A 25,109-nucleotide genomic window follows, 5' to 3' on the forward strand; every position below is an offset into this window, starting at 1 on the left:
ACATCCATCAGTAAGATTTGTGTAGGTGGCAGAAGGCACCCTCCCTTCCTAATCCGTCTGGTCTGATTACGGATTACATTAGGATTATGGAGAGGCTTGTGACAGTGTCCTCAACACATACACTCCAGTTTATCACAGCATTTTATTATGTAAAAACCGAGGATGTCTAATCAAGAAGAAAAGGGAAACAAGCTGAAAGTGGGACATGAGGTTGCAAAGAATTAAGTGAGAGAGCAGAATTGCTTTGGTGAGAATTACACTGTTTACTGCTACTGCTAATTCTATGTAGTCGTTTCATTCAGCCTGATAAATCATTTGCAGGGGTATCTGTGTCTGAGAGAAAATTAATTCTGTTTGGTCTGTACTAATAGATTAATATTAAGAGATTTTAGTTCTAAAATATGCATTCATATTGGCTTTTGCAGAAACAAAATGCAGCTGTCAGCTTGTTCCTTGTATGTTATTCTTGCAGCTCCAAGTACCTATTTGTAAACATCTTGCACACAGGTGTATATCATGATTTCATCCTCTTCAGAGAAAAGCTGAATTATTTTGATAATTTTGAATTATTTTAGAAATGTTTTCTAAAAACACCTGGAGAAAATGTAATCCTAACAAGTACAGGAATTTTGTGAGGAATGTAAACTAACTTCAGCTCTGTTTTTGTTTTAAGCTTTTAGGATATTCTTTAAGATGTTATCAGGAAGGAAGACCAACATCCACTATTTGAAAGACTGAGCCAGTGTATTCAAAAAAAAAAAAATCATTTCTTAAATCTGATGGAAATTTGGCATTACTACAAAAGGCTTTCTTACATCTGATGGACACTTTTCCTTCCCCATTTGCTTGTTCCTGGACTTTCCGTATCTGTTATTGAAGCCAATCTATGCCACTGAGAAAGGACTTTCTTTACTGATGAGATGGTTTGATGGTTTTTCAATTAAATTAAGGCTGCCTTTAATAACATTAAAAAAACACTGCCCTTTCACAGCACTTCCTCTTACTCCTCCTCCTCAGACCATATAGCTAAATTTAAAGTGCACATCTATTTTTTCTGTTCTTCAAGCCAATCTCTTACTATACACTAACGACCCTATAAAACCTCACTCAACTTTTCACAAGTTGATACCAACACCACCAGGGCAAAATAATCCAAAAATGGCTGTCCTGCGGGTGAAGTTCACTAAAGGTCAAAGGGACAAGCTGGCTCAGATGTTGTGGCTGTTGAACTGGGTCTCTGTGATGACTGGAATTATTCTCTTCAGCCTGGGCCTGTTTGTAAAGGTGGAGTTCAGTAAGAAGGAGGAGCTGATGGCTGACAGGGACTTTCAACCTGTGCTGAACTTGCTAATTGCAGTGGGCCTGATAGCTTGCATAATCAACCTTCTAGGTGGCAAGATCTGCTACGACTGCGTGGACACCAATAAGTTCCTTCGCTGGAAGCTGCTGATTCTCCCCTACATTATCTGCTCGTTCTTCTTCACTGGCTGCATGCTGGTCGGAGCTCTGATGTGCTACAGCATGCAAGAGGAACTACAAGAATCTCTAGCAGAGGGACTTCGTGATGTCATGCGCTACTACAAAGACACCGACTCACCAGGCCGCTGCTTCTTAAAGCACACCATGGACCTACTGCAGATCCAGTTCCAGTGTTGTGGGAACAGAGACCATAGAGACTGGTTCCATATACAGTGGATCAGCAACCGTTACCTGGACATGTCCAAACGGGAAGTAGTGGAGTAAGTAGATATTTTTCAGAACTTAAGACTGCGAGTATGATATTAATGTTTTTATGAGATAATTCAAAAAGCAGCCTCCACTTTTCTGAAACTTTTCATTTTTTTTCAGTCGTTTACATAGCAACGTGGAAGGGAAGTACCTGCTGGACAGCGTTCCTTTCAGCTGTTGCAATACAAACTCACCTCGGCCCTGCATTCAATACCAAATCACGAACAACTCAGCTCACTTTAACTATGACTATTTAACAGAGGACCTCAACTTGTGGAAGAGGGGCTGTCACCAGGCCTTGGTGGAATACTACACCAAATTAATGCATTCCACTGGCAGCACAGGGCTTCTGATCTGGCTCTTTGAGGTTTGCACTGACACAGGAGAGTCAACTGAACACTTACTTTGCTGTTTTTGGTCACAAGAAACAAATAAATAAAAATGATAAATTCCACTTCATAAGAAAATTAACCATTTCATTCAAGAGTGGTGAAATTTCCTTTGCGAGTTCCTTGTGTTAACTAGTACCACCTCAAGTTTCTGTCTTTGTACACTAATCTGTCATTAGCCATGAAAATTCCATGCATTTATGTCAAATCCTGCACTGAGACAGGCTAGTTTCCTGTGGTTGTTAACATGAAGCCATACTGAACTCTTGCTAATTAAAAAACATAAACATCCCAACTTTTTCCTTTTTTCTAAGATGTCAAGCAGCAGATTGTAACGTTTGCTCCGCTCAATCTCTTTTCACTGACAGCTTTCAATACTGACTGGCGTCCGCTACCTGCAAACTGCAATGGAGAACGTCCTACGGCAGGGAGACCCAGAGTTGGAGTCTGACGGATGGCTACTGGAGAACAGCCTTGTGGAAACGGCACGCAACAACTTCAATATCCTCAAAAACCTTGGCAAAATCAATCAGATCGACACAGCCACAAACGGAGATCCCAACATTGACAAACCTTCCACAGCACTCTATGGGCTTGATAATGTGCCTTCAAAAACAATGCCTGTGGCCTCTTGACCTGGTCCTAGTTTGTTCCTTTAGATTTTACCAGATTTTACCAGCTGGCCAACTTACAATGGTTAATGGTCTTATACAGCAGTCTTGTATAACAGTCCTATGAATCGGGGACTTCTAACCCTTTGATGAATGGACTTTGACAATGTCTGAAGAGCGTAATCATTTTATTCATTCGGTGACAGGGTGAGAAGACATTTAATACACTAACAGCAGAGACAGTACGGCCTAAAACATGTCTGAATGAGACCTATGTGTGAGAGTGGTAAAAGAAAAAGAAACATCACATCTGCCATGGAAAAAAAAGCTATTTGAGGCCTTACTGATTGAAAATCACACCACAATCTTATTCTTTCTGAGTGATTTTGAGAACGTCTCTTGCTTGATGTTCAGCATTTAACACATTAGAATTCTGCTCAACATTCAATGATTTATTTACCTTAGATTTTAGGGACTTTGGCTTTTAGTCTCCTATCTGAAAAGGCAGACACAGACCTAAGACATCATATGTGCTATTTCAACATGTTTACTGGAAGAAAACAGAAAACCAGAATTGTGTACCATCTTCAAAAGTGTGCCTTTATCACTAGTGAAGCTGGAGAAGAATAACTAACCGTCTCAGAAACCTTTTCAATATCAAAGCAACTGCACAGAAAATTTAATATACTGCCATTACCACAATAATCATTGTAATCATCATTTTTACTATTATTGATGTTATAAATGCTGATTAATGTCAACAAAGACTGAAGCACTTTTTTGTTTGGGTAGAAGTTTCACAAAAGTTTGAAATGTTAGATGATGAAAGTTGCAAATTATTTTGAACCATAGTTTCCATATTGCAACAAATAGCAATGATTAGTAGACATATACTGCATGTCTCATATGAAGAGACTCCCTTTAATGTGTCAATTACATATAATTAGATTCAACATTTTTAAAAGGATGAAAGTAGTGAGCTATGATCAGAATTATGGATAAAAAATCTGGAAAAGGTAAAAATTAGACATGCTACAATTAAGGAACATCCTGACACTCATGTGCACCAAATGTAACATTGAAGACAAAAGTAAAATAAACCCCACAAACAAACAAAAAAAATACTGGAAAATGAACAGTAATGATCTCATTGAGTGTAAACCTTTAACTTTAACTAAACCTTTAACCTTCATTAACTTAACTCCATTTCAAAGTATGTAAATACTCCAAAGATGTTCTTATAAGAAACTACTATATAAAATGGCTCACCAGTAAAGGCATGAAATATTTTAAATTAGTGTATTTTAGTCAGCCAAGATGACTTCCAGACGACTTCCTGTCAGAGGACTGCTAGCAAGCCACTGCAAAGTGTAACTATTCACATCTTCAGCTTGAAAACAACTGAAGCATCTGATATGAAACAGAACAATGAACAGATATGATAGTAACATCACTGAAGTAAAAACACATTTCACTGTCACTCAAATATGGTTCATGATTAAATTCACACATCAATGTTTTCTGTAAGCTCTGTTTTGTGATCTAATGATTATCAACTTTGAACTGCTTGTGTTGTAGTGGTACCATGATGTTTGACTTGTATTCATATCATAAAATAATCAACCATTATTGTTTTATATACATGTTTCTGTATTATATCACATTTGAAAAAGAGCATAAACCCTGCCAGAAGTATACAATTTAACTGGCAAAACAATTTGCCAATTTGGAAATAATGAACATACTTTTAAGGGACTTTTGCATAATATATTATGTTGGTATAATATATTCAGCGTTGTAAAGATTTTCACACAGTAAGGACAATTAGAGGTGAGAGGTCCATGGCCGAGGAGGGCTAGAGAGGAAGCTTTTTACACAGGTGCATAAGAATAGGCAGCTTGTCAGCAGAACATGCTCACACAGGTAAACAATACAACCCTATTTCGCAGTCTGATTCTCAACATTTATAAAACAACGCAGAAAACAATAGTTCACTTCACCATGGAAAAACATCAAGCTGAGCAAATAGAACCTAAAGCTGCATGTGTGGACATGTCTCAGAGAGACCAGTCCTCAAAGGCAAAAGGACCAGAAAAAGAGGCAAAAGAACATCCTGACCTTGAGCTTTCCCTGCCACCCCCCTCCCCAGACCGGCTACTCTTTAGATAAATGCTGAAAGAGCAAATGTCAGCTGGTAAAACAGCACTTGCGAGAGGCTGGGCAGAGTGGGATACTCCCTCCCCACGGGCCTCTGGCTCTTTGCTCTTCCTTTCTGTAGTCTGGCTCCGTCCACCCCTGAACTCATAACATCTGCCATTCGAAGGCAAACATGATATTGAGCACCTCCAGGCTGCGTGCGATCTCCTCCAGGATACAGTGCTGCAGCCACAGCTGGTGCAGCTTCCTGTAGCGCTCAGGACACAGGTGCAGAGGGTTCCCACGCCTGTCTCAGCACGACACAGATCAAGAACATCACTCATTTATTTATAAAGCCCATTTGTTCCGTTTAGTTATCTTCGTTATATCCGATTCACTGTACCCTAGCTGAGGATCCGTTTCTCCATAGTCGTCAAGGTAAGGGGCTGGATATGTGCTTCCTCGCGTCCTACTGGCCATCAGAACAATCTCGCACTCTCTTATCCTGTTTGTAAAACATGACCAAGTAATGTTCAGTAACACAACCAGCTGAAAGTGCTAATGGAAATTTTAAAACCAAAGCCATTGATTTCTCAAAAGTGTTACGGTCCTACACACCCTCTTGCACTGACCTGCACTAGAGAGAAAGTGATCTGCTTTACTTTTAACACATACTTTGGCCAGCACAGTGCTGGGCGCTGCGGTGGCGGCTCACCTGAGGAACATGCCCACCCCAGCACCACAGGTAGCAGCATGGGCTGTGCAGGCACCGACCTCCTCACCCTCCAGCTGCTCCTGGCAACAGGGGCTCTGCGAACAGAGCATCGCACCGCAGAACAGACACAGCGTTGGGTGCTTCCGCTCCTCGTCCGACGAGTTGGGACACCTGCGAAGGACCCGGAGACGCAAACCGGCTTTCATCTATTACGACGATATCATGCTTTGCCCTTTATTTAAACGAGGAGGATTTGTGTTTCTCTATAATGCAAAGCAGAGCGATTCGCTCTTACTTGAAATGACTGGCTTGGTTAAGCAGCACACTATAGTCCTCGGGAAGATCTATCAGGCTGTTTCTCTTACGTGGATACCTGTGGTAGTTTGAGTTAGAAAGTTAAGCAACGTTGCCTCATGTGATGGAATAAGCATGCTGTCAGAGAGGTGGGAAAGAGGAGGAGCCCACCTGATCATGGGCGTTTCTGCCTTCAGAGCTTTTAATATGGCTGCGTTTCCACACCACCTGAGTTACAGACACAGAACATTAAAAAGCAAAAGGATACACTGCAGAACTTGGAAAAGACAAATTTAGGTAGAAAATACAATAATTCGACTAAAGCTCCGAACCTCTGTAAAAGGGGAGTGACAATGTCTCGGTGATCCTGGAAGAGCTGGAACAGGTTGGAGGGCAACGCCAGATAACTACAGAGCAGAGTCAGCTGATCCTCACTGGACACTACACACAAACAAAGGAGGAACACAGCTGGGTGTCTCCGACCCTTGACATCACGGGGTAATTAAAGTCTTCTAAACAACTCTGTTTTAGCCAACGTTCCTGAAATGGGTACATGTGTTCAGCATCTCACCTGCAGTGCTGAAGAGCTCCTCTGGAGGTTGCACTCCAGAAAGGCAATTAAAGAGGATTGCAGCACAGCGAAGAAAAGGCAGAACACTATTCCTCACTCGGTCTGCAATCATAGAGCCTGATACACCTGTCTTTAGTCTGAGGGAGGTAGGGAGGGAGAGAGAGAGAGAGAAAAACAACATTACCCAAGAAATTGTATAAGAGGTAATAACAGATTACAGTCCACGGTGCCCATAGAGGAGTGTATGATGTGTCAGGAACACACACACTCACCCGTCTGTGTGCTGGGATATTGTGCAGTACAAGGCTGCAGCAGATACAGCCTCTTCCCTTTCCTCTGCCCCTCCAGCTACAGCACTGGTGTCTGATTTCACACACACACACACACACACACACACACACACACACACACACACACACACACACACACACACACACACACACACACACACACATTTACTTGCATTATAGCTGATTGTAGCAATCAGCACGTCAGATCTGACAAGCAAAGTGTACCTTGTGAGGACAGGATGACCTGCACTACGTGGGCCATTGTGACCAGGTGCATGAGGTGCAGGTGGTTGTATGCTGTACTGATGGCTGAGGGCTGCAGATCAACATTCTCCTCTTGGTACATAGCAGGTATAGACAGAACAAGCCCCACCTGGGAGACAACCACAAAGAGGGACTTTACTACACTCAACACACAACTCTCAAACTTATATACCCAACATGCTAACAACTCATTCTTACCAAGAGATGAAATAAGTCTATTTCTAATATTGAGGGGCTGTTTTCAATTTGAGAGACAGGTAGCAAGACTAGAGGGTGAGACAGAGGGAGGGAAAGAGAAACAGTGCAAAATATTTAGTATTGTGAAATCAAAGCCCATTCAGCAAAAGTTAAACTTTTCCCTGTCACATACCTGCACTCAAAATGCAGCCTTACCTGCCAGCATGTGTGAAAAATGATTGTGTATGAGAGTTGCTGAGCACTTCAATCGCTGAACAGCTGAGAACTGCACCAGTGCTTTCAAACCAGCCAGCTGAAACATGATCACAGTTACTGCAATCACTCCAAATAAAAGCAGAATGACTAAACCGCATGTGTTCAGGAACAGACCTGTCTGTTTTGCAGAGAGCCAAACAGTGCTTTCCCCTCTTCCTGTAACATGTTCTCTACAGGGAGGAGCATAGCCAGATTACACACACTACCAGGCCAGGGCAAGGCTATGTGCTGAGGGAGTGAATGGGGAAAGGCTCTCACCCATAGCCTGGATGGTGTAGGCACATGTGTTCCAAGTCATGACAGGCACGTAAGGGCAGAGTTCATTGGGGGCAGTCTGCAGTCCCACCCTGTGCACCGTAGTGGCACACACTATCAGCATCTCCACTATGCTGCTCGAGTACTTGGGCCTGAGCCAAACACAGCAGAGGTTAGATTCACTTTCTAGTTTGTCCTCTTCCTGTTCCATCTGGCATAACAAACTTTACAATACATATTTATAGTCTGTTTATTTGAGAGAAGTACTTACGGTGGCTGGACTCCAAAGCTGAGGATTGACCTGAAGTCTGTCTGCCTGTCCTCCAAGAACCCACACTCAGCTTTTCCAATCTCAGCACTACTGTCTGAATACACACACACACACACACACACACACACTTAATTACTTACTTAAGCACTAGATGCCAGAAATGGCCTTTAAAATGGTGTGTGCCCAATGGGGAGGAATCTCACCAGCTTCATGAGCAGCTCTGAGCCCTCTGATGCGAGCCAGTACTATCTGTATCCAACGGGGAAGAGTGAGAAGCTGACCAACCAGCTCAGCACTCTCACTGGGGAGAGAAGAAACAGAGAGAGAAAGAAACTCAGAACAGCTTCATAATAACAGGCTGAACTGCTGAATGTGGTGGACTCATACTAGTTGAGCTGGCAGGGCTCCACGGGCATCAGAGGCACCACTGTGTTGCAGAGAGACTTGCAGAGTGGACACATGTACTCTCCATTCTCCAGGTCTATGATCAACTCTGCGTGCAGCCGGTTTCGAGTAGTGTTCTGCACAGCCTCAAAATACCTGCAAACACATAATACAGGACCTCCTGAATTCTGCTCACAGCCTATTAAACACTGAAAATTAGGAAGAGTTTTTTGGTTTAATTTGTTTGACAGCCACATTTGTTATTTTATCGAATTGAAAATGTGATGTGGTACATGACGTGAAACTCACTTCTGCCAGCATATGGCATGCATGACGTGCCCACAACTCCCGGTGTGTGTGCCTACAGCCAGGTCAGCAGGCATGAACAGGGGGTAGCTTCCTGTCCAACAACACAAACTTCAGCAGTTAATTTATTTCAGCAAATAACCCCAACTGGGAGTGTGTTAGTAGCATAGCTAACCATTGGAGGAGAGACTCTTTCCTCTGCTCTGGGTGAGTAATGTGGACCTCTGCACACAGGCGGTGAGGACCATGGCAGGAGCCAGAGCCTGCACCTCCTGCTCCTCCTGGCAGAGGATGCAGGTGAGAGTCTCCCAGTCTGAGGAACCCACACCTTGCTGAGGACCTAGTGCCACACGCCTCTCTCCTACGTCCATTAATCTGCGCAAACACACAGAAATAGTGTTATTGCTAATTGGCGGTCCTTCATTTTGTCCTACAACACATAGGGACACTATTCTAGATGTCCAAGCACAGAAAGTACTGAGTGTCACTCTTGGTTCTGAATGAGAAGAGAATGTTTGCACTTAAGCTCTTTAGCAGGAAGAAGGAGGGGCTGCTGGAGCTCTGGAGCAGGCTTCTTCTCACCTCTCCCAGCATGCCGCTGGCTCCCCCTGGCTGCCGCTCTCAGGTACGTTGTCATAGAGCATCTTATGAGTCTCGATAAAGTTCTTCTGCATGGCAGACATCTGAGCCATGACCTTCTGCCTGTGCAGCTTGGCAGCCTCTGCCTTCCTCTTACGCTCTGCTTTCTCTTTGTCCTGAACGCTCTGCAATACAGACATTCATAACAATACAGCAACAGCATAGACAATGGGGCCGTTCACACTAATACACCAACACACCGCTGCACAACAGCATAAACGATGGGGACGTTCACCCCAGTACACCAACACTTGGTTGTACAACTACATAGACAACAGGGACGTTCACACCAATACTGCGCTCAAAAAAATGAGAGATGTTTACACTTGTACATCAACACATCACTGCACAACCACACAGATGATAGGGATGTTTACACCAACACAACATGGTGAGAATGCTATGAGGGTTTCATCACCTCCTCAGGTTTCATCTGATCCAAAGTGCATGAAGCAGAAGGGCTGGATTTCTCACGACGGCACTTCACTGTCTCAAACAACTAAAAGGTTGTGGAAGAAATAAATAATCACTTATATGCACTGTCTAGGTGACAACGAAACCAGTAAGTCAGCAAGCACTAACCTGTAGTGTCCAATTAATCATATCCTTCTGAGCTTCAAGGGAAGGAAGCGCCTTCAGTTTAGAAATGAAATGGAACAACGACTTGCTGTGAGCCGTGCCAATTTCTAGAGGGAAACGTAGGATTAAGGATGGGAGTACACTGTGTGTGGAGTGTGTTATTAACCCACGGGATGATGAGCGAGAGTATACTGTGCGTAACAAGTTATTAACTTCTGTCCCCACTTTCCCACATTATTAAAAATGAGATAAAGTCAAAAGTGATGCACTTCGAGCCTTGAGACTGAAGTCAAAGATCACGTCCTCAACGCTGTCGGCCTCCAGCTGAGTTTTCTCCTCCAGTAATGCCTGGCCTACAAGATGCAACGCCTGAGACAACACACACAGGATTATGAAAGATTCATAAATGACAGACTTGTGATTGTGAGTCTGGACATGAGTGAGAGTGGGCATACCCTCTGCACCATAGCTTCACTCCACAGAGCAGACCGCTCCTCCACCACTCTCTGCATCACTGTCCTCAGCACGTGGAGGAAGATGTCACAGCACAGCAGGTTAACAATGCTGGAGAAGGCGGGGCAGAAGCCAGGTGGCAGGGGGGGCCTGAGAGCTGCACATCACAGAGCAGTAAACACACAAGTTCCAACAGTACTGAAGCTACCCCCACGGTCGAAAGCAGCGAGGCGTGCTCGAGAAAAGGCCACTTGCCTTTATCGCTGCCTTCCTGGGCCCTTCTCTTCTTCTGTGCATCTTCTGCCTGGAGTTCAAAGCCCAGTTACACAGCAGGAAACAACAATAAATGGAATAGAAACACAGATGTAAACGCACTATACCTTGCTATGTTGGGATTTGGTGTAATGGTAAAAGAAGGGATTAAATTCCTCAAGACATTCCTTCTTTACTTCGTATAAACCATGACCAGAAACTCCTGGTTTCCTACACAAAGTTGCAAAAGAAACCGATATGAAAATAAAAGTAATTAAACAAATACCTTTCTTTTTACAAGCAGATATTTAATCATTTTTGACTGACTCACTTGAATGTTGCAACTTTAGAAATAACAGTTTCAAGCCCAGTTTCATGACTTTCCTACAATAAGAAACACAAACAACAGCATCTGCTGCAGTTATTTTTCCAATTATAATATCTTACAAGAAATATTTAAGGGTGCTACAATGTCTTACATCTTCAGGTAGGCTTTTGACCAAGCTGCTGTGAGCCATGGGTTCTATACACAGCAGATGAATCACTTCCCTCATTATCACATCCTCTTTAGTGACATCGCTGATTCCAGGAACATACCGCTCACCTGAATTAACACAACATAGAAAACCATTAAGTTTTAGATACTAAAGAAGCCACAAAATCAACAGACAACAGGTTGAGGAACACAGCCAGGAGTGCACTTAGACAGGCTGTATGCTACGGTGTCATTTCATTTGCGGACATCAAAGCTGAACGCTTACTGCACTATACATTCTGAAGCAACTGGCCATAATCCAGATTACTGCACATCAGCACAGTCATGCCATGCCATCGCTTAACTAAATCACACACACAATGGTGCTCAGAGGACTTGCCTGTGATGATGATAAACAGGTACAGCATTTCTTCTGTCAATCTGTTCCACTGTTTCAGGAGGTCCTGACAGGGCAGGTGCATCAGATTAAATCAGTACTGACTGTGAATTCCAAAATTCACTAACCTTCTGAAATTAAAACTAATGCAAATGGAAAAATCATTTTAAATGTCTATACATACCTGATCTTTAGTTGAACCATTTCCATTAAAAACCTCGAAGAGCTCAAATCTCATTAGAATTAGCATGATGAAGTGGTTTGGGTCCATTTTGGAAGCAGCAATCTGCGGTAGGAAAGGGTGGCACTTTCAATCTTGTCTATACATATATATGCATGCATGCATGCGCGCTTTACCTATATATACACACATATATTCAATACTTTAAATATACATGTTCAGTATTCTACATATACATGTTCACCGCTTCAGTGATCATACTAGGCATTCCGAATGAGACACGTACCTGAAGCATGATGATGTCCTTATCGAACATTTCATCTCTGCATTTAACATCCTGATAGTAGTATACCTAATACCAAAAAACAAAAAACACAAACGTCAGAATTTAATCTCACTGTTCCTGTGCCAGTGTGCACATAGTGCAGTCATGTTCCATTTCTCACAATATACATTTAGAACCTAAGTAACTAAAACACAGTTAAGATGAGAGGTCATAGCTCAGAATACACACAATGGATTTGTGACCTCCACTAACCTGACTGACAAGGGAGAGGCCATTTCTGCGCCACATCTCTGCAGACACCTGTGCAGCCAGAACCACACAGCGCAGAGGCTGTTCCACCAGTGCAGGGAGGTCCAGCTGCTGCTGAAATGTACATGCACAGACACTTCAAATACAATAACTATGCACGGTCATACCACAATTCAGAGGGCCTAATTGGCAAGGCACTAAAGACAAATCGGTCAATGCAGAACAAATGCAGAAGTCTTACAATCATAACTTACTGGATCCACAAAGTCAGGGAGATATTTGATGGCCCCTGTCCGACACAAGAGCAAATACAGGCCTGCAGCCAGAGAGAAAATGTGCTTTAACTGACAGTTTTCAACAAATGATACATTCACCCTGAAAGCACTTTCCACAGTCTTACAATATTTCAAACACATCTTTGTTTTATTTCGTTTGTTTTTGTAAAGCTCACCAGCCAGCAGTCTGGAGATGGGCAGGTGGATGGAAACAGGCTCCTGCGAGACCCTGTAGGGCCGTATGTGGAGGATGTGTTTGCGCATGTAGCTGTCGGTTGGCTCACTGTGGAAGGGCTGGTTGGTGCATTGTAGCAAGACCTGGTGACACTGCCTAAAGGCCTGCAGCAGGACTCTCTCCTGTAACACACACACACACACACACACACACACACACTTTGTTACTCCCTCGTAACCGTGGTCTATGTTTGAACGTGAGAGTGAGAATCACATCACCCCAACTTTTTGGATACATAAGGGTGATCCCGTCGAATAACTCAGGGGGATCGTTACAGTGTAAGAGACACATGCGATTACTCCACTCATTACCCAGGACTCTCTCCATAAACCAAACTTGAAACTTGAACTTGAATTAAGACACACATGCTGTTACATACTCCACTACCATTCTGTAACCATAACAGTCTCCTGTTAGAAAAACATGCTCGTTTCACCTAACATTCATTACCCAGGGAGCAAACACACTGGGTCCGAAAAGTGAAAATGGACCATAGGTCGTGTCACTGTGATATTTGAATAAGCCTGAGGCAACTATAAATGCCAAATAAAGAGAGGTCAACTGTGACAAGTAAATCTAAGAATAGTCTCATGAGACTCTCTACGACTCTCTCTAAGGGAATTTGACATGGTATGTTATAAAGCCTAAAGTGTTCATTTGCATAGTGCTTGTGCATTATTTCCGTGACTCACGTCAGAGGCACACCAGTCCTGAAACATAGAAAGAATGTGGCGTAGCTGCATCTGGATGGAGAAGCCTGCCTCCCATTCTGGCTCCACCTCGATATGCTGGCCAAACTGCCTCTTCATCTCCTCCATTCCCTAACACAAGGAAAAGAGCCACTCACATTTACAGCAAAGATAGAGTCTTACAACGGATAATCTCATGCCTATTCCGGGGCAAGTGTAGTACCTGCATGCATCTAAGCATCTCCAGAAAGTCACTGAAACCTTCCAGAAACTTCTGCCTCAGCTGTTCAGTCCATACTGTGGGTTTACTGATCAGAATGTACCTGTGAACAAAATCAAATACATGACTGTCTCAAAAAAGGTGTACATGTTCCCTATTACAGGGTTTCACATCATTCACTGTGTTTAGAACCAAACTCTGACCTGAGGTCATGGAAGATCACTTGAATTCGGAAGAACTTGTCAGAATTGTAGCCCTGAAAATGGAAGCGCTGGCTGTTGTCGAGATGTTCTCTCAGCACCTCCATGACGGTGTCTAAAATCACCTTTATCACACTGCCTTCCTCAATCAACTGTCTCGCCTTAAGAGTCAAACAGAGAAATCAAAAGGTCAATATTAGGGGGAAATTTATTTTTGTCAGATTACTTAAGCCTTAATGCAACACTTTTGAAAAATACATGTAAAAAAATAACAACATGTTCATCAACTTATAACGCGGTTTATCTTGTTGTAAACATGCATAATTGCTAGAATGAAAAGTTTTGTATGAGTGCGTGTCCCTGTTCTGACTGTTATGTGGATATAATGTGTTTGTTATTATTACCAGAGTGGGAACAGTGAAGATCTGCACAGATAAGGCTGTGATTGAGATGTTCCGCTCATGGTCATCACTTATGAAATCCTCCTGCAACTGTTTATAGTTCTAGAGGAAGAAACATATGATGGTGTTTGGCTACATACAGGCTGTCTATGGGTAGATGGTGCATACAGTTTTCTTCCGAAAAATATATAAGCACTAAAACCCACCTCTGTAAATAACATGGCAAATTGTCTCTTATATTCCGTTTCCATCAGTAGACTGCAGAAAATCAGTTCATGGATAACTTTACGGGCTCCTAATGAAGGCAATGCAGATGGAGGTTAAGACCCAATAGTATAGGCATATTATCCAACTGAGGTCTCGAGACATAACAACTAACAGGCAACATCATAATGATGACAGACAAAGTCATGACAGGTGAAGTGCAGATTTAGCACTGACCTTTATATAATCTGGCATCGTGTAGCATTAGACGGCTAATCAAACAGGGTTTTTCACCATCAGCACTGGGCTTCAGAGCCACCTGGCAAAACACCTGCCTGAAGCCCACTGGTGGGAGGGAGACAATGTTGTATGCTAGTCTGATAGAGCACTTTAAAGATGAAGGTACACATACTGTACAACTCAAAATCTTAAGCATTATTTATTATCATAGGCATTATTTTTCAGTTATTGTAGTTTAAATTACATTTGTAATTTTAGAAATTGTCATTTCTTATTTGAAGAGAGTGAAGTTATTGGAGGAGTGGATTTGGGAAGGAGCTTTAGAAACAAGTGACAAGGTCTGTCCTTCATCCTAAATTTATTCAATATTAACCTCAATAGCAATACTAACCTCATGCACTTCTAAATAATCTCAGTCTGTTCACATTTCATATCTTAATTTATATCATATTATCATCATCAACAACAACAAAGAATGTAGTGTACCTGAGTAACCAATGATCTGCTGAAACCATGTGCCCAATCTGAGAGCAAAGGTCTGATGGGCCATCACAGCAGCGTGCAAGATCTCCACTCGCAAGGGCTGCTGGGTAATGTGCTCAGAGTTTGTCTTTGGGGGGGTACAGAAAGAGGTGAGCATTAGAGCAGGCACTGTAGCTGTCTGACCACCTATTGCAGGAGGTGGGAGTGCAGCGAGAAAGAACAGAGATAAAGCCACTCATTACCCTGATGAGAGCTTTAGCTTGCTGACAGCACCTCAGGGTTCCTGTCTTTACAGCTCTGCGACCCTGAATAAAAGACAAAACACATGAGCACCCTTAAAAGAAACAAATGTAAGCTTGGACATAGATTAAAAGGTTTGTGTTTAGGATTCCAGAGAGTAACTGCAATCTAGTTTAAAAGACCTTTAGCTCACCTGGTACCGCTAGGTGTTTACAAGGGAGTACACATGATGTCTACTGATAAATGTATACAAGTTACTTTGAAAACAAACATGTGCCAAACACTGAAAAAGTATTACACAAGGTTTCCAGATAAAACCTTGTTTTGAACAGCGGTCCTGCACTGGCTATAGAACTTTGCTTGCACAACAGATGAAATAACTCTGTATAGTTTCTCTGCAAACCTTGTGTACTACACTGCAATTATATTTCGTGCTTCTGATGCTGAGTCTTGTCTAGACAGTGCCTGAGCGGTATAATGCATTTTCCATCTCCACAGAATTGATCCACCAGTGTCCAGTGATATATCCAAAGTCTTTGATATTATTTTTCAGCCTGTTCCTATCTTGTAAGAGTCTATCTATAATTTCCTTAGAATGCTCTTGAAATTGAATCTCATTGTCAGAAAAACCAGTGTATGCTCATTCAGAAATTACAGTGCTAGCAGAATTCACCTCTTTATCAATGAGGGCTGTGTGTGTTTGAGCTTCACTGTGGTCACAGCTGATGGCCCTCTGAAGAGTGTAGATCACATGATCGTACGAGTGATGCTCATCATTGTAAAGCACACAGTAGTACTTGTCCTCTTTCAGTCTGAAGACAAAATTTAAATACAAACAGGCTCAAGCGTTAGATACCATACCTACCACACATCCATACAACCGGTAGCCGTGTTACCATTTACAGCAAAGATATAGTATTGCTCATGTAAGGCATCATCATAGAGAAGAGAAAAGGGCATAACTTTGACACAAGGCTTAACGTTGATGGCAGAGTGAGATGTGTGGCTGACCTAGGCTGCAACTCCTCAGAGAGCTCATTACTTTCTTCCCACACCATCAGTTCTGTGATATAACTCAGCAGCACCTGAAACAGCATGAAAGCCCGCTCCTGGAGTCCCACCTCCAACACACACTCATCCTGAAACAGACAGAATCCATAAGAGACCATCACAGAGCTGGACAAATTCTTGATATTAAGAAAGCTGGTTTATCTATAAACTAGGCTTCCCACAACCCTAATTTACTCGTTGCCAAAGACCCAAAGCATGTTCATTTGCATCAGTAAACACAAGCACAAGGGCTGCAAAACTTAGTGAAAAAATCATATAGCAATTATTGCAATAATAAATGGTATCAGGAGTCTACATGCATGGTTATTAAGGAAAATGCACAGATTACTGATCATTTAGAAATGTGAATTTCTCAACTCAAAAGTAAAAACAAACTAGCATATAAAATAGAAAAACGTAAATATTTCTACAGTACCAGTTTCAAAATAATGAAATCAATAACCAACAAAATATATATTTTTTCAAAATATAGGCATGTCTGCAAACTAGTCAAATTGCCTTCAAACAACTAAATAAAACAAATAAGAAACTACAAATGTCCATTAACATAAGACATTTTGAATGCCCACGCAAAAACATTTTAAGCAGGGCATAACAAAAATGTGAGATTAGGTTAAACAACTTATGGTACAACCTGATGTAAAAATAAAAATGGATATGAAATAAAAGTGATGCTTTATGATGTTCACTCATAACCAAACCACTAAAACGGTTTATACATTTTTTTTTTTAACCATCAAGATGAACTTCTACATTCCATATATTTCTAAGGCTCAATCCCATTTCACACCTTGCTCCTACCACTTAGTCTTAACCCCTCTATTTTTGCTTGTTTACAAATAGGGGTAGGGTGTCTTGTTGAGATAGAGGGGAATGGAGAAGTGTCAGGGCTACATGGCCCTCCAAACAGATTTTTCAGGGGCACACTCCAAACAGCACTATGAGAAAATTTTCAGAATGCCTTAAAAATGACATTGAAATGGATGTGCAAGCAACTAAAGAAACCTACAAACTTAATTTTCATTAATAGGGGTATAAATATATTGTATTATCATGCCTTTCTTTAAGCACAAAAAAATTTGCTAGTAGTTAGTAGGTAGCTTGCTAACATTACATCACTATTGCTGATTTGTGCAAGAAACTCCCACATTTTGATGTTGCTTTTCACATCCCCACCCCATTTGAAAACAAGGGGTAGAAGTAAAAATTGGATTGGGCCTAAAAGGTTCCAGGTATCACTTCAAATGTTCTCTATCAAAAAATAAATAAATAATCCACAGCATGTCCACCTTGTCTGGATTCAGACAAGAGAAATGGGCTGATACTTTACCACCAGTGTTAAAAACTCTCTCTCTGATGCACAGCTTGATGTTTGTATGCACTGATATTTCTGCCCTAGTGCGCACAGACAAGGGAAATTTATTTTGTGGCACATCCATCAATACATGTATTCAATACATGTATTGTAATAAATGCATTACAATACATTCCATAGATGTATTGTGTTCAGAACCTTGGATCTAGGAATGTTGTCATGTTCAGCAGGTCCTGCAAATCTTGATATTTACTGTTGGGGTACTTCCAAATTTTTGCTTTCAATGATTTGGTATGGTTAGTGCCCTCTTCTTCAGCCAGTATTTCAGGAAAGATATGCTCACAGAAGATTCAACCAACAAGGAATCTGTGAAGTCCTGGAACTAGCAGAGGGCCTTATTCACAGGTTGCAGGTTCTCCATAAAAGTAGGTCTAGAAGGGTGAGCTCGCTCTCCCTCTCTCAAAACCATTTTTTCTTCCAGATGTGGGAGAGGTGGCCCACAACCTTTCATCTTATTACAGTAGCCCTGTTAATGCATTGAACATCATCTTCGAGAGAATTTTCTGTGAATGAGGTTGAGCTCAGGGATAGCAACTTGGAATAATTAGTTCTCCGAGGATGGTACCGCCTGTCCAGGGTGTGGATAATTTTCTGAAATGCCTTTTTGCTAACGGTGTACATGGGGGCTATGTTTCTTGCAAAGTTATTTCCATGTTTCTCCACATTATGGAGTCAGTGATCTCTGTGAATGTTGCGCAGAGATCAACAAGTCATCAAAAATATATGTATAATTGTTTTGTTTGGATTAGAGGTCAGCTTTCAGTTGTCTGTTCACTAGTCTGTGCTTTCTCTATTACACATTCATCATAATTATCTGCCAAGAACAATAAACACTAATTAAAAAGGGTCATACTGGAACTGCTTTTCCAATTTCATTTTCTCAGTGTTCTCTGTCAGGGCGGTGGCAGTTTAGTGGTTGGGGGTGCTTGACTTGTGATTGGGAGGTTGATGGTTCAAGCCCCACTGATGCCAGGTTACCACTGTTGATCCCCTGAACAAGGGGGTAGTTGCTCTCAGTTGCTCCTGTCTGGCAGTATCCTAGCCTACACCTGTTGATGGTGTGGTAGTGTGTACCTCTGTTCTACTGTGTATGATGATGAGTGTTCTGTGTTCCTTTATCATTCCTTTGAGTAGATCCAGATTACCTCTCACAGAGCATATCAGCCAGTACAATTATGAACCATTGCCGAATTCTAAAAGCTCTAGAAAAGCTCTAGGCTTCATGGATGGGACATTACACAACTCTGAATAATGACATTCTGTAGTAACTGGGGGAAATCCTACCATCCACACCAATACAAGCTAACATACACCAATTTATCTAAACACACACTGGATATTACATGAAGCCTCCCAATGCATAAAACATCAGAAGACCTGTGTCAGACCAATGAGGTGCAGGAGACGTCAGGATCCTTTCACCAGCACCACATCTTAGAGCTTAAACTGATTAGACACTGCGTAAAGTCATTTGTGAACAGCCAAACAAACTGCTGATTGGTTCAGATTGAGGCCCTAATGGTTTATAATACGTCTGGTATAGTCTTAGCATGATGACAATGGCCAAGCCATAACATCAGGCCCAGCAGACATCTGCTCTGTTCCAAGATGTGATGCGGGCTGAGCATGCAGCTTGAGATCTACAAAGTGATCTAATTACACATACTGGCCTGAGTGGCATGCACACTGAGAGAAACCATCTGTCCAGAGTAGAACATGATGCCTGAATATAACTGTAATCCAAAATGCATGCTCCAAGCTTAAAAATGTTTTTCAATAATGCAAGTCCATCAGATCACAAAGCTCTTCCATTTAAATGCCTCCCTCTGCTCCTAAAAGTGTCACTGTACAGCTGAAAACCCCCAGAGAGGAGGCCTCAGTTACAGCTGCATATTTTATGCATCACTTTCCCACATCAGCCTACTGGTTTCCCAGGCCAGCAGAGGACTGTGTCTCCTTCAGTCTGTCTCTGTGTGTGCGTGTGTGTGTGTGTGTGTGTGTGTGTGTGCGCGCACGCGCGTGCATGTCCATCCTGCAGCGTTCTGCGGTCTTCTCCTGACTTTAGGGCAGGAAGTAAATTCAACCAACATAACAAAAGGGAAGCCTGCCTCCTAAAATATCCCAAACCCAACCAAGGATTTTGGCAGAAACTAAGCCTCACTGTCTCCATGGCGACAGAGGTTCCTGGGTCGTGCTGGGAACACCAGGGGCCAGTCTTCCAGGCCTCCAAGTCCCCACAGTCACAGAAGCCTCCTCCTGACGAAGCATGCATCTAGGAGACCAAACGCAGAGTGATTGGTTAGCTAGTAATAAGAGATTGTTCTGTCAAGTTAAATCTGGACATGCAAAGTACATACCATCAACTACATCCATATGAAGGAGCAGTATAATAAGAGGATTTCTGATGCACAACCCCTCCAGCCCTGATTCTACATGCACAAAAATCCACTTACTCTACATGCAAACACATGCTCTTATTTACAAATTTGCCGATCAAGGCACAAGTTGGAATCCATAATTTCTTAATTACTTTGCATTTGGTTTGCACACTTGTCTAGACCTGGGAATTATGAAAACTAATAGGAAACTTTCCCCACTTGTCAGGTTTGTTTTCGGGTTTGTTACAGTAATGAGACATTACATGACAGTAATACACATGAGTAGTGTACACTGCAGTAAAACAATGTGCAGTACAGTAATGAATCAGTGTGTCTGACCTTGTAGCGGTGTCCTTTGTGTACGCTGCTCTGAAAGCAGTCCATGCAGAACACACAGGTGGGGTCTATCGCACAGTCCCTTCGCACACACATAAGGACGAATCAATTCTGACCTCATTCAGATACTCTCTTACGATCAGTCACACAAATAATACAAAAGGCAATCGGAATGATGTTCTTTATCAGCAGACTTGTCTGGCTTTTTCAGGTGTGAGGTAATATTTTTCAAAGTTAATACATACATTCAAATGGAAACAGAGGTGCAGTCAAAGTCAGACACATTTACAAAGTTGCTGTAGTAATATCTGAAAACATTTACATTTATGGCATAGGGCAGACATGACTTACACATTTGTCAAACACAAAGTCTGAGACTGAATAATTTAATCTAGCAACATTAGCTGTGTTGTTTAGAACCTAGTTAGTGACAAGTAATGAATTTCAAAATAACCAGGGGAGGAACACATCTCACAAATCCAAACTCTATTATTTGTAAAAAAAAAAAAAAAAAAAAAAAGAGAGAGATGTGATCACACATTAAGCCAAACTATTAATTGCTTCTACACTGTGTGCACAATTATTAGACAAGAGAGTATTTTTGACCATATAGATTTTATGCACATTTTCCAACTCCAAGATGTATATAATTGAATGCTTATTGGATTGAAGCATATCAGGTGATGTGTATTTGTGTAATGAGGGAGGGTGTGGCCTAAGGAGATCAACACCCTATATTAAGGTGTGCATAATTATTAGGCAGCTCAAGCAAAATGGGCCAAAAAAGAGAAATTTAACCAACCCTGAAAAGTCTAAAATTGTAAAAGTCTTTCAGAGGGATGTAGTTGAGAAAAAAAAAAAGATGCAAATTAACTGGCAAAGATTTGAGAAGAATCAAACGTGAAACGTGAAGTTTCCAGATGTACAAGGTGTTCAGTACTCAGAGACATGGCCAAGGTAGGGAAGGCTGAAACCACCACTGAACAAGATAGATAACGTTAAACATCAAGACTGGGCCAAGAAATAGCTGACGACAGATCTTTCAAAGGTTTTATGGAGTGACTCTTGACAGATCAGATGGATGGACCCATGGCTCGGTCAATAACGGGCACAGAGCTTCACTTCGACTCAGACGGAAGCAAGGTGGAGGTGGGGTACTGCTATGGGCTTGAACCTTTGAAGATGGACTCAAAATCAACTCCCAAACCTATTGCCAGTTTTTAGAAGACACTTTCGTCAAGCAGTGGTACAGGAAAAAAGTCTCCATCTTTCAAGAAGACCATGAGTTTTATGCAAGACAATGCATGCATTGCATGCATCAAAGTACTCCACTGCCTGGCTGGCCAGTAAAGGCCTTAAAGATGAATGAACAATGACATGGCTCCATTCTTCACCCGACCTAAACCCTATTGAGAACTTGTGGGCCCTTCTTAAACTGGAGATTTACAGTGAAGGAAAACAGTACACTCTCTGAACAGTGACTGGGAGGCTGTGGTTGCTGCTGTACAAAAAGATGATTGTCAACAGATTTAGAAACTGACAGACCCCATGAATGGAAGGCTTATGACTGTTATTGAAAAGAAGGGTGGCTATATCGGTCACTGATTTTTTTTTTAAATGTCAAATGTTTATTTGTAAATTGAGTTGTTTGTTTATTATTCTCACATTAATAGATGAAAATAAACTGTTAAAAGAGATGGGGAAATTTCACTTTTTCCATTTAGTTGCATAATAATTATGCAACCAACAGTTGCCTTATAATTATACACATACAGATTTCCCTAAGAAAGCCAAAACCTCACTTTTACTTTCTTAAATATTCAGGGTTGATGTTTAACAACATTTTGGATTGACTAAGAGCACAACAGTTCTTCAATAATAAAATGAATAGTTAAAAATACAACTTGCCTAATAATTGTGCACATATTGTAAATAAACCACCATAAACCATATTAGAAACAGCTATGTTGCACCAATAACCACTATATGTTATATGTTTATTTTATAAGTGTACAATTACAGGCTGTAGCCAGTGGGTTGCCATTCACCTTCTATCCTGTTCATCACTGGTCATATTCTGACATGGTATGCATTTCTTTAAACAAAACTGCTATGCTTAGCTATGCTTGTATAGCTTGCAACATTGTAACACATTTTTCTGTTGTAGATCACAATGGTAAAAGTCATATCCATTCAGCTCTAACCTGCAGGAGTAGACTGTTTCGCCCTCTTTAAAAACACGCCCACACAGCTGAGAGGAAGCGCTGTAATTTCTCTGCTGCAGTTTCTCCAGAGCAGTGCACGGATCTTCCCCGAACAAGAAGCACTCGAGCGGGTGCAGGATGCGCTCCCGCACCTGCTGCTCCTGCTGTTCTGGCTGTGGCTCTGCCTCCAGGCAATAAATATGGAGCACCTGCTCTGCCACATAGTGGAGGATGGAAGCACCCCAATCTGAGGCTTCCAACCATCTCTGAAGGGAATAAACAGAGATACATTTGTACAAAATGAACTACAGAAACCTGTGCATTACATGTTTACTTATTTTCTCTCAAATGTAGGCAAAGGTAATGCATTAGTTTTTATATAACATAGTTTAAAAAAATACAAATCTCATAACTATAAAAAGTAAATTAATTTGGCACACTTGGCCAATCCCACATTCAATCTTATTGTGCATTTTTTATCCACTTATTTTCGTACATTACATAACTAGTCAATATGGAACATATAACTTTGTCCCTAAGCAACATTATCAACTAAAATACATGTTCAAAATATTTACTCTAATAGTTAAAATGAACATTACAGATTGCCAAAATACAGGTAGTGGTGTTTTGTAGTTTAGTCAGATTTCAGAGTTTACTTGCTTCCTTCCAGCACCCTAAAGAGGAAGCCTAGACATTTTCCTTGATGGTTAGTAAACATGTCTCTCAGTCCACGTTATACAAATACCCGATTACACACAAACATTACACCTCATTACACATAAATAGTCTTCGTAGGAGTAAAAGGTATTTCTATTTCCAGTGCTCTCGTTTGTGCCTTGGAACTAGTTACCCAACTATAATGCCGAAAATTTGTATCGAACGAATGAAATTAGCCCAAGAAAGCAAAGTAACAAAGCTATCTAGTAATGCAAAATTCTCATTAGTCAGGAAGTTATTTTGATTCCTCTTAAGAAAATATAGATGCAGACGTAAACATAATAAGATAATCAACAATTCAACTATACACAGCCAAAGGATGTTCGAAAGGTTAACTTGTATGGCTAACAGTCTCAAGATAGCTAACCTAGCTATGATAAGATACCTATCCTTTCATTACACCTGCAGCTTGCCATCCAATTTCTTTATTTTTAAAATCATCTTTGCAGTCTGTTATAGCGGCTAGCTCTCCATCTAGAGGTGTAGCCACATGAAACCACTTAATCTGTCAAGAAGAACGCATGAGCTATAAACATCTGGAGGCAATAACTCAAGTGTTTATTTCGTTACTGAAAACTGAATCTTTGTGGGACGATAACATGTGAGGCGAGTGTTAGCATCAGATGTTGCAACAGCGGTTGCTTCCTCGTCACCCCAGTCAGGAACCCGTACCACAGCAGACCATACTACCTTGCGTAACGATATCAAGTTTATTACTCTAACTAGGTAGCGTTAGCCATGTTCCCTAATGTTAAACTCCTAAGCAGAATTAATAAAATATATTTCCTTAGCTAGCCAGGACCGAGGTAGCCAGCGTTATCTATACCAGCAAATATTAGCTAGCATGTTAGCTATAAATCTAGCAAGCTGTTTACCCAAAAGCATAAACGGCAACAACATTGCAGACAATCTTAAATCGGACAAATATTATCAGTGGGAATTTGCACCAACAATAACATGAAACACAACACCGCGCTAATGGAAAACATTCGCACGCGAATGAAACTGATTGAACAAACTGAAATTAGCCCCAAACTATTACCGTGCATATCTGCAGCCCATTTAGTGATTTTTCACCTTCCGCCATGTTCCATATGCCGTATAATGTGACCGAGAAAACGTAACTACGCAACTGTAATTTAATCCAGTTTGCGACAGTCTGAGAGGAAAGCCGGCTACCGAGTTGCTAGGAAACTTCAGCCTTATGAAATCCTCCTTTGAACCATAACCCAAATTTCTCCCTCTTCAAGTATTATCAAAGCCTATATCTATACACACGTGGAAAGGGGTATTATATGCCACGGGATGTATTCCTAGGATAGATGTTAGACCAAACTGTTGTGAAGCACCGGATGTGTTAGAGGATGAATGTTAGAGGAAAGTTGGAGGAAAATCCCCCTGCCTATTATTCAGCAGGTAAGAATTAGGAACTCGAAATCAACCTAGTGCCTATGGGAATATTCAAATTACATCATACACTGTTGATCCAGGAGGAGCTCGTATGCAGCACAACTCTGAGATGAAGGCTTGTTCTGACAGGAACTTTAGTGCTGTCTTCACTGCTGAGAACCTCTGGGCTTTGGGTATACATGGAAGATGGCTCATAATGTTTCTTTTTCCTTCCAGTATCAACCCCAGCTGAACTGCAGTATCTTAATAT

The 25,109-nt window shown here is 41.5% G+C and overlaps 2 protein-coding genes across 4 annotated transcripts; one reads left to right on the top strand and one right to left on the bottom strand.

The window, feature by feature from the left end:
* Positions 1–110: 110 nt before the first annotated feature.
* LOC113571378 (photoreceptor outer segment membrane glycoprotein 2) lies at positions 111–2,760 on the top strand. Of its 2 annotated transcripts, none has more exons than XM_081721621.1 (4): positions 111–247; positions 674–1,739; positions 1,849–2,095; positions 2,486–2,760. In XM_081721621.1, exons 2-4 carry the CDS (start codon positions 1,159–1,161, stop codon positions 2,750–2,752), a joined length of 1,095 nt encoding a protein of 364 aa, XP_081577747.1. In that variant the 5' UTR covers positions 111–247; positions 674–1,158; the 3' UTR covers positions 2,753–2,760. The 2 variants fall into 2 exon arrangements, with proteins under 2 accessions (XP_081577747.1, XP_026856077.3); XM_027000276.3 differs by having other exon boundaries at positions 681–1,739.
* Positions 2,761–2,899: 139 nt separating this feature from the next.
* ubr1 (ubiquitin protein ligase E3 component n-recognin 1) lies at positions 2,900–24,618 on the bottom strand. Of its 2 annotated transcripts, none has more exons than XM_027000215.3 (47): positions 24,492–24,618; positions 22,730–22,995; positions 20,529–20,607; positions 19,973–20,083; positions 16,377–16,504; positions 16,039–16,177; positions 15,368–15,430; positions 15,129–15,252; positions 14,640–14,747; positions 14,405–14,493; positions 14,202–14,300; positions 13,801–13,958; positions 13,601–13,700; positions 13,381–13,509; positions 12,630–12,810; positions 12,433–12,494; positions 12,182–12,289; positions 11,930–11,995; positions 11,647–11,748; positions 11,466–11,529; positions 11,070–11,194; positions 10,922–10,974; positions 10,719–10,821; positions 10,594–10,642; positions 10,341–10,495; positions 10,155–10,254; positions 9,889–9,992; positions 9,725–9,805; positions 9,250–9,431; positions 8,843–9,042; positions 8,671–8,761; positions 8,365–8,517; positions 8,181–8,278; positions 7,978–8,071; positions 7,710–7,858; positions 7,566–7,621; positions 7,392–7,488; positions 7,197–7,264; positions 6,960–7,107; positions 6,717–6,807; positions 6,445–6,581; positions 6,206–6,314; positions 6,045–6,101; positions 5,875–5,952; positions 5,580–5,750; positions 5,268–5,369; positions 2,900–5,171 (listed from the first exon to the last, which is right to left on the bottom strand). In XM_027000215.3, the coding sequence occupies exons 1-47, from the start codon at positions 24,534–24,536 to the stop codon at positions 5,030–5,032; spliced, it is 5,214 nt and encodes a 1,737-aa protein (XP_026856016.2). In that variant the 5' UTR covers positions 24,537–24,618; the 3' UTR covers positions 2,900–5,029. The 2 variants fall into 2 exon arrangements, with proteins under 2 accessions (XP_026856016.2, XP_026856015.2); XM_027000214.3 differs by having other exon boundaries at positions 12,182–12,292.
* Positions 24,619–25,109: the final 491 nt, after the last annotated feature.

The sequence above is a fragment of the Electrophorus electricus genome, chromosome 10, assembly GCF_041902795.1.
Source record: "Electrophorus electricus isolate QZ-2024a chromosome 10, ASM4190279v1, whole genome shotgun sequence".
Taxonomy (NCBI): Eukaryota; Metazoa; Chordata; class Actinopteri; order Gymnotiformes; family Gymnotidae; genus Electrophorus; species Electrophorus electricus.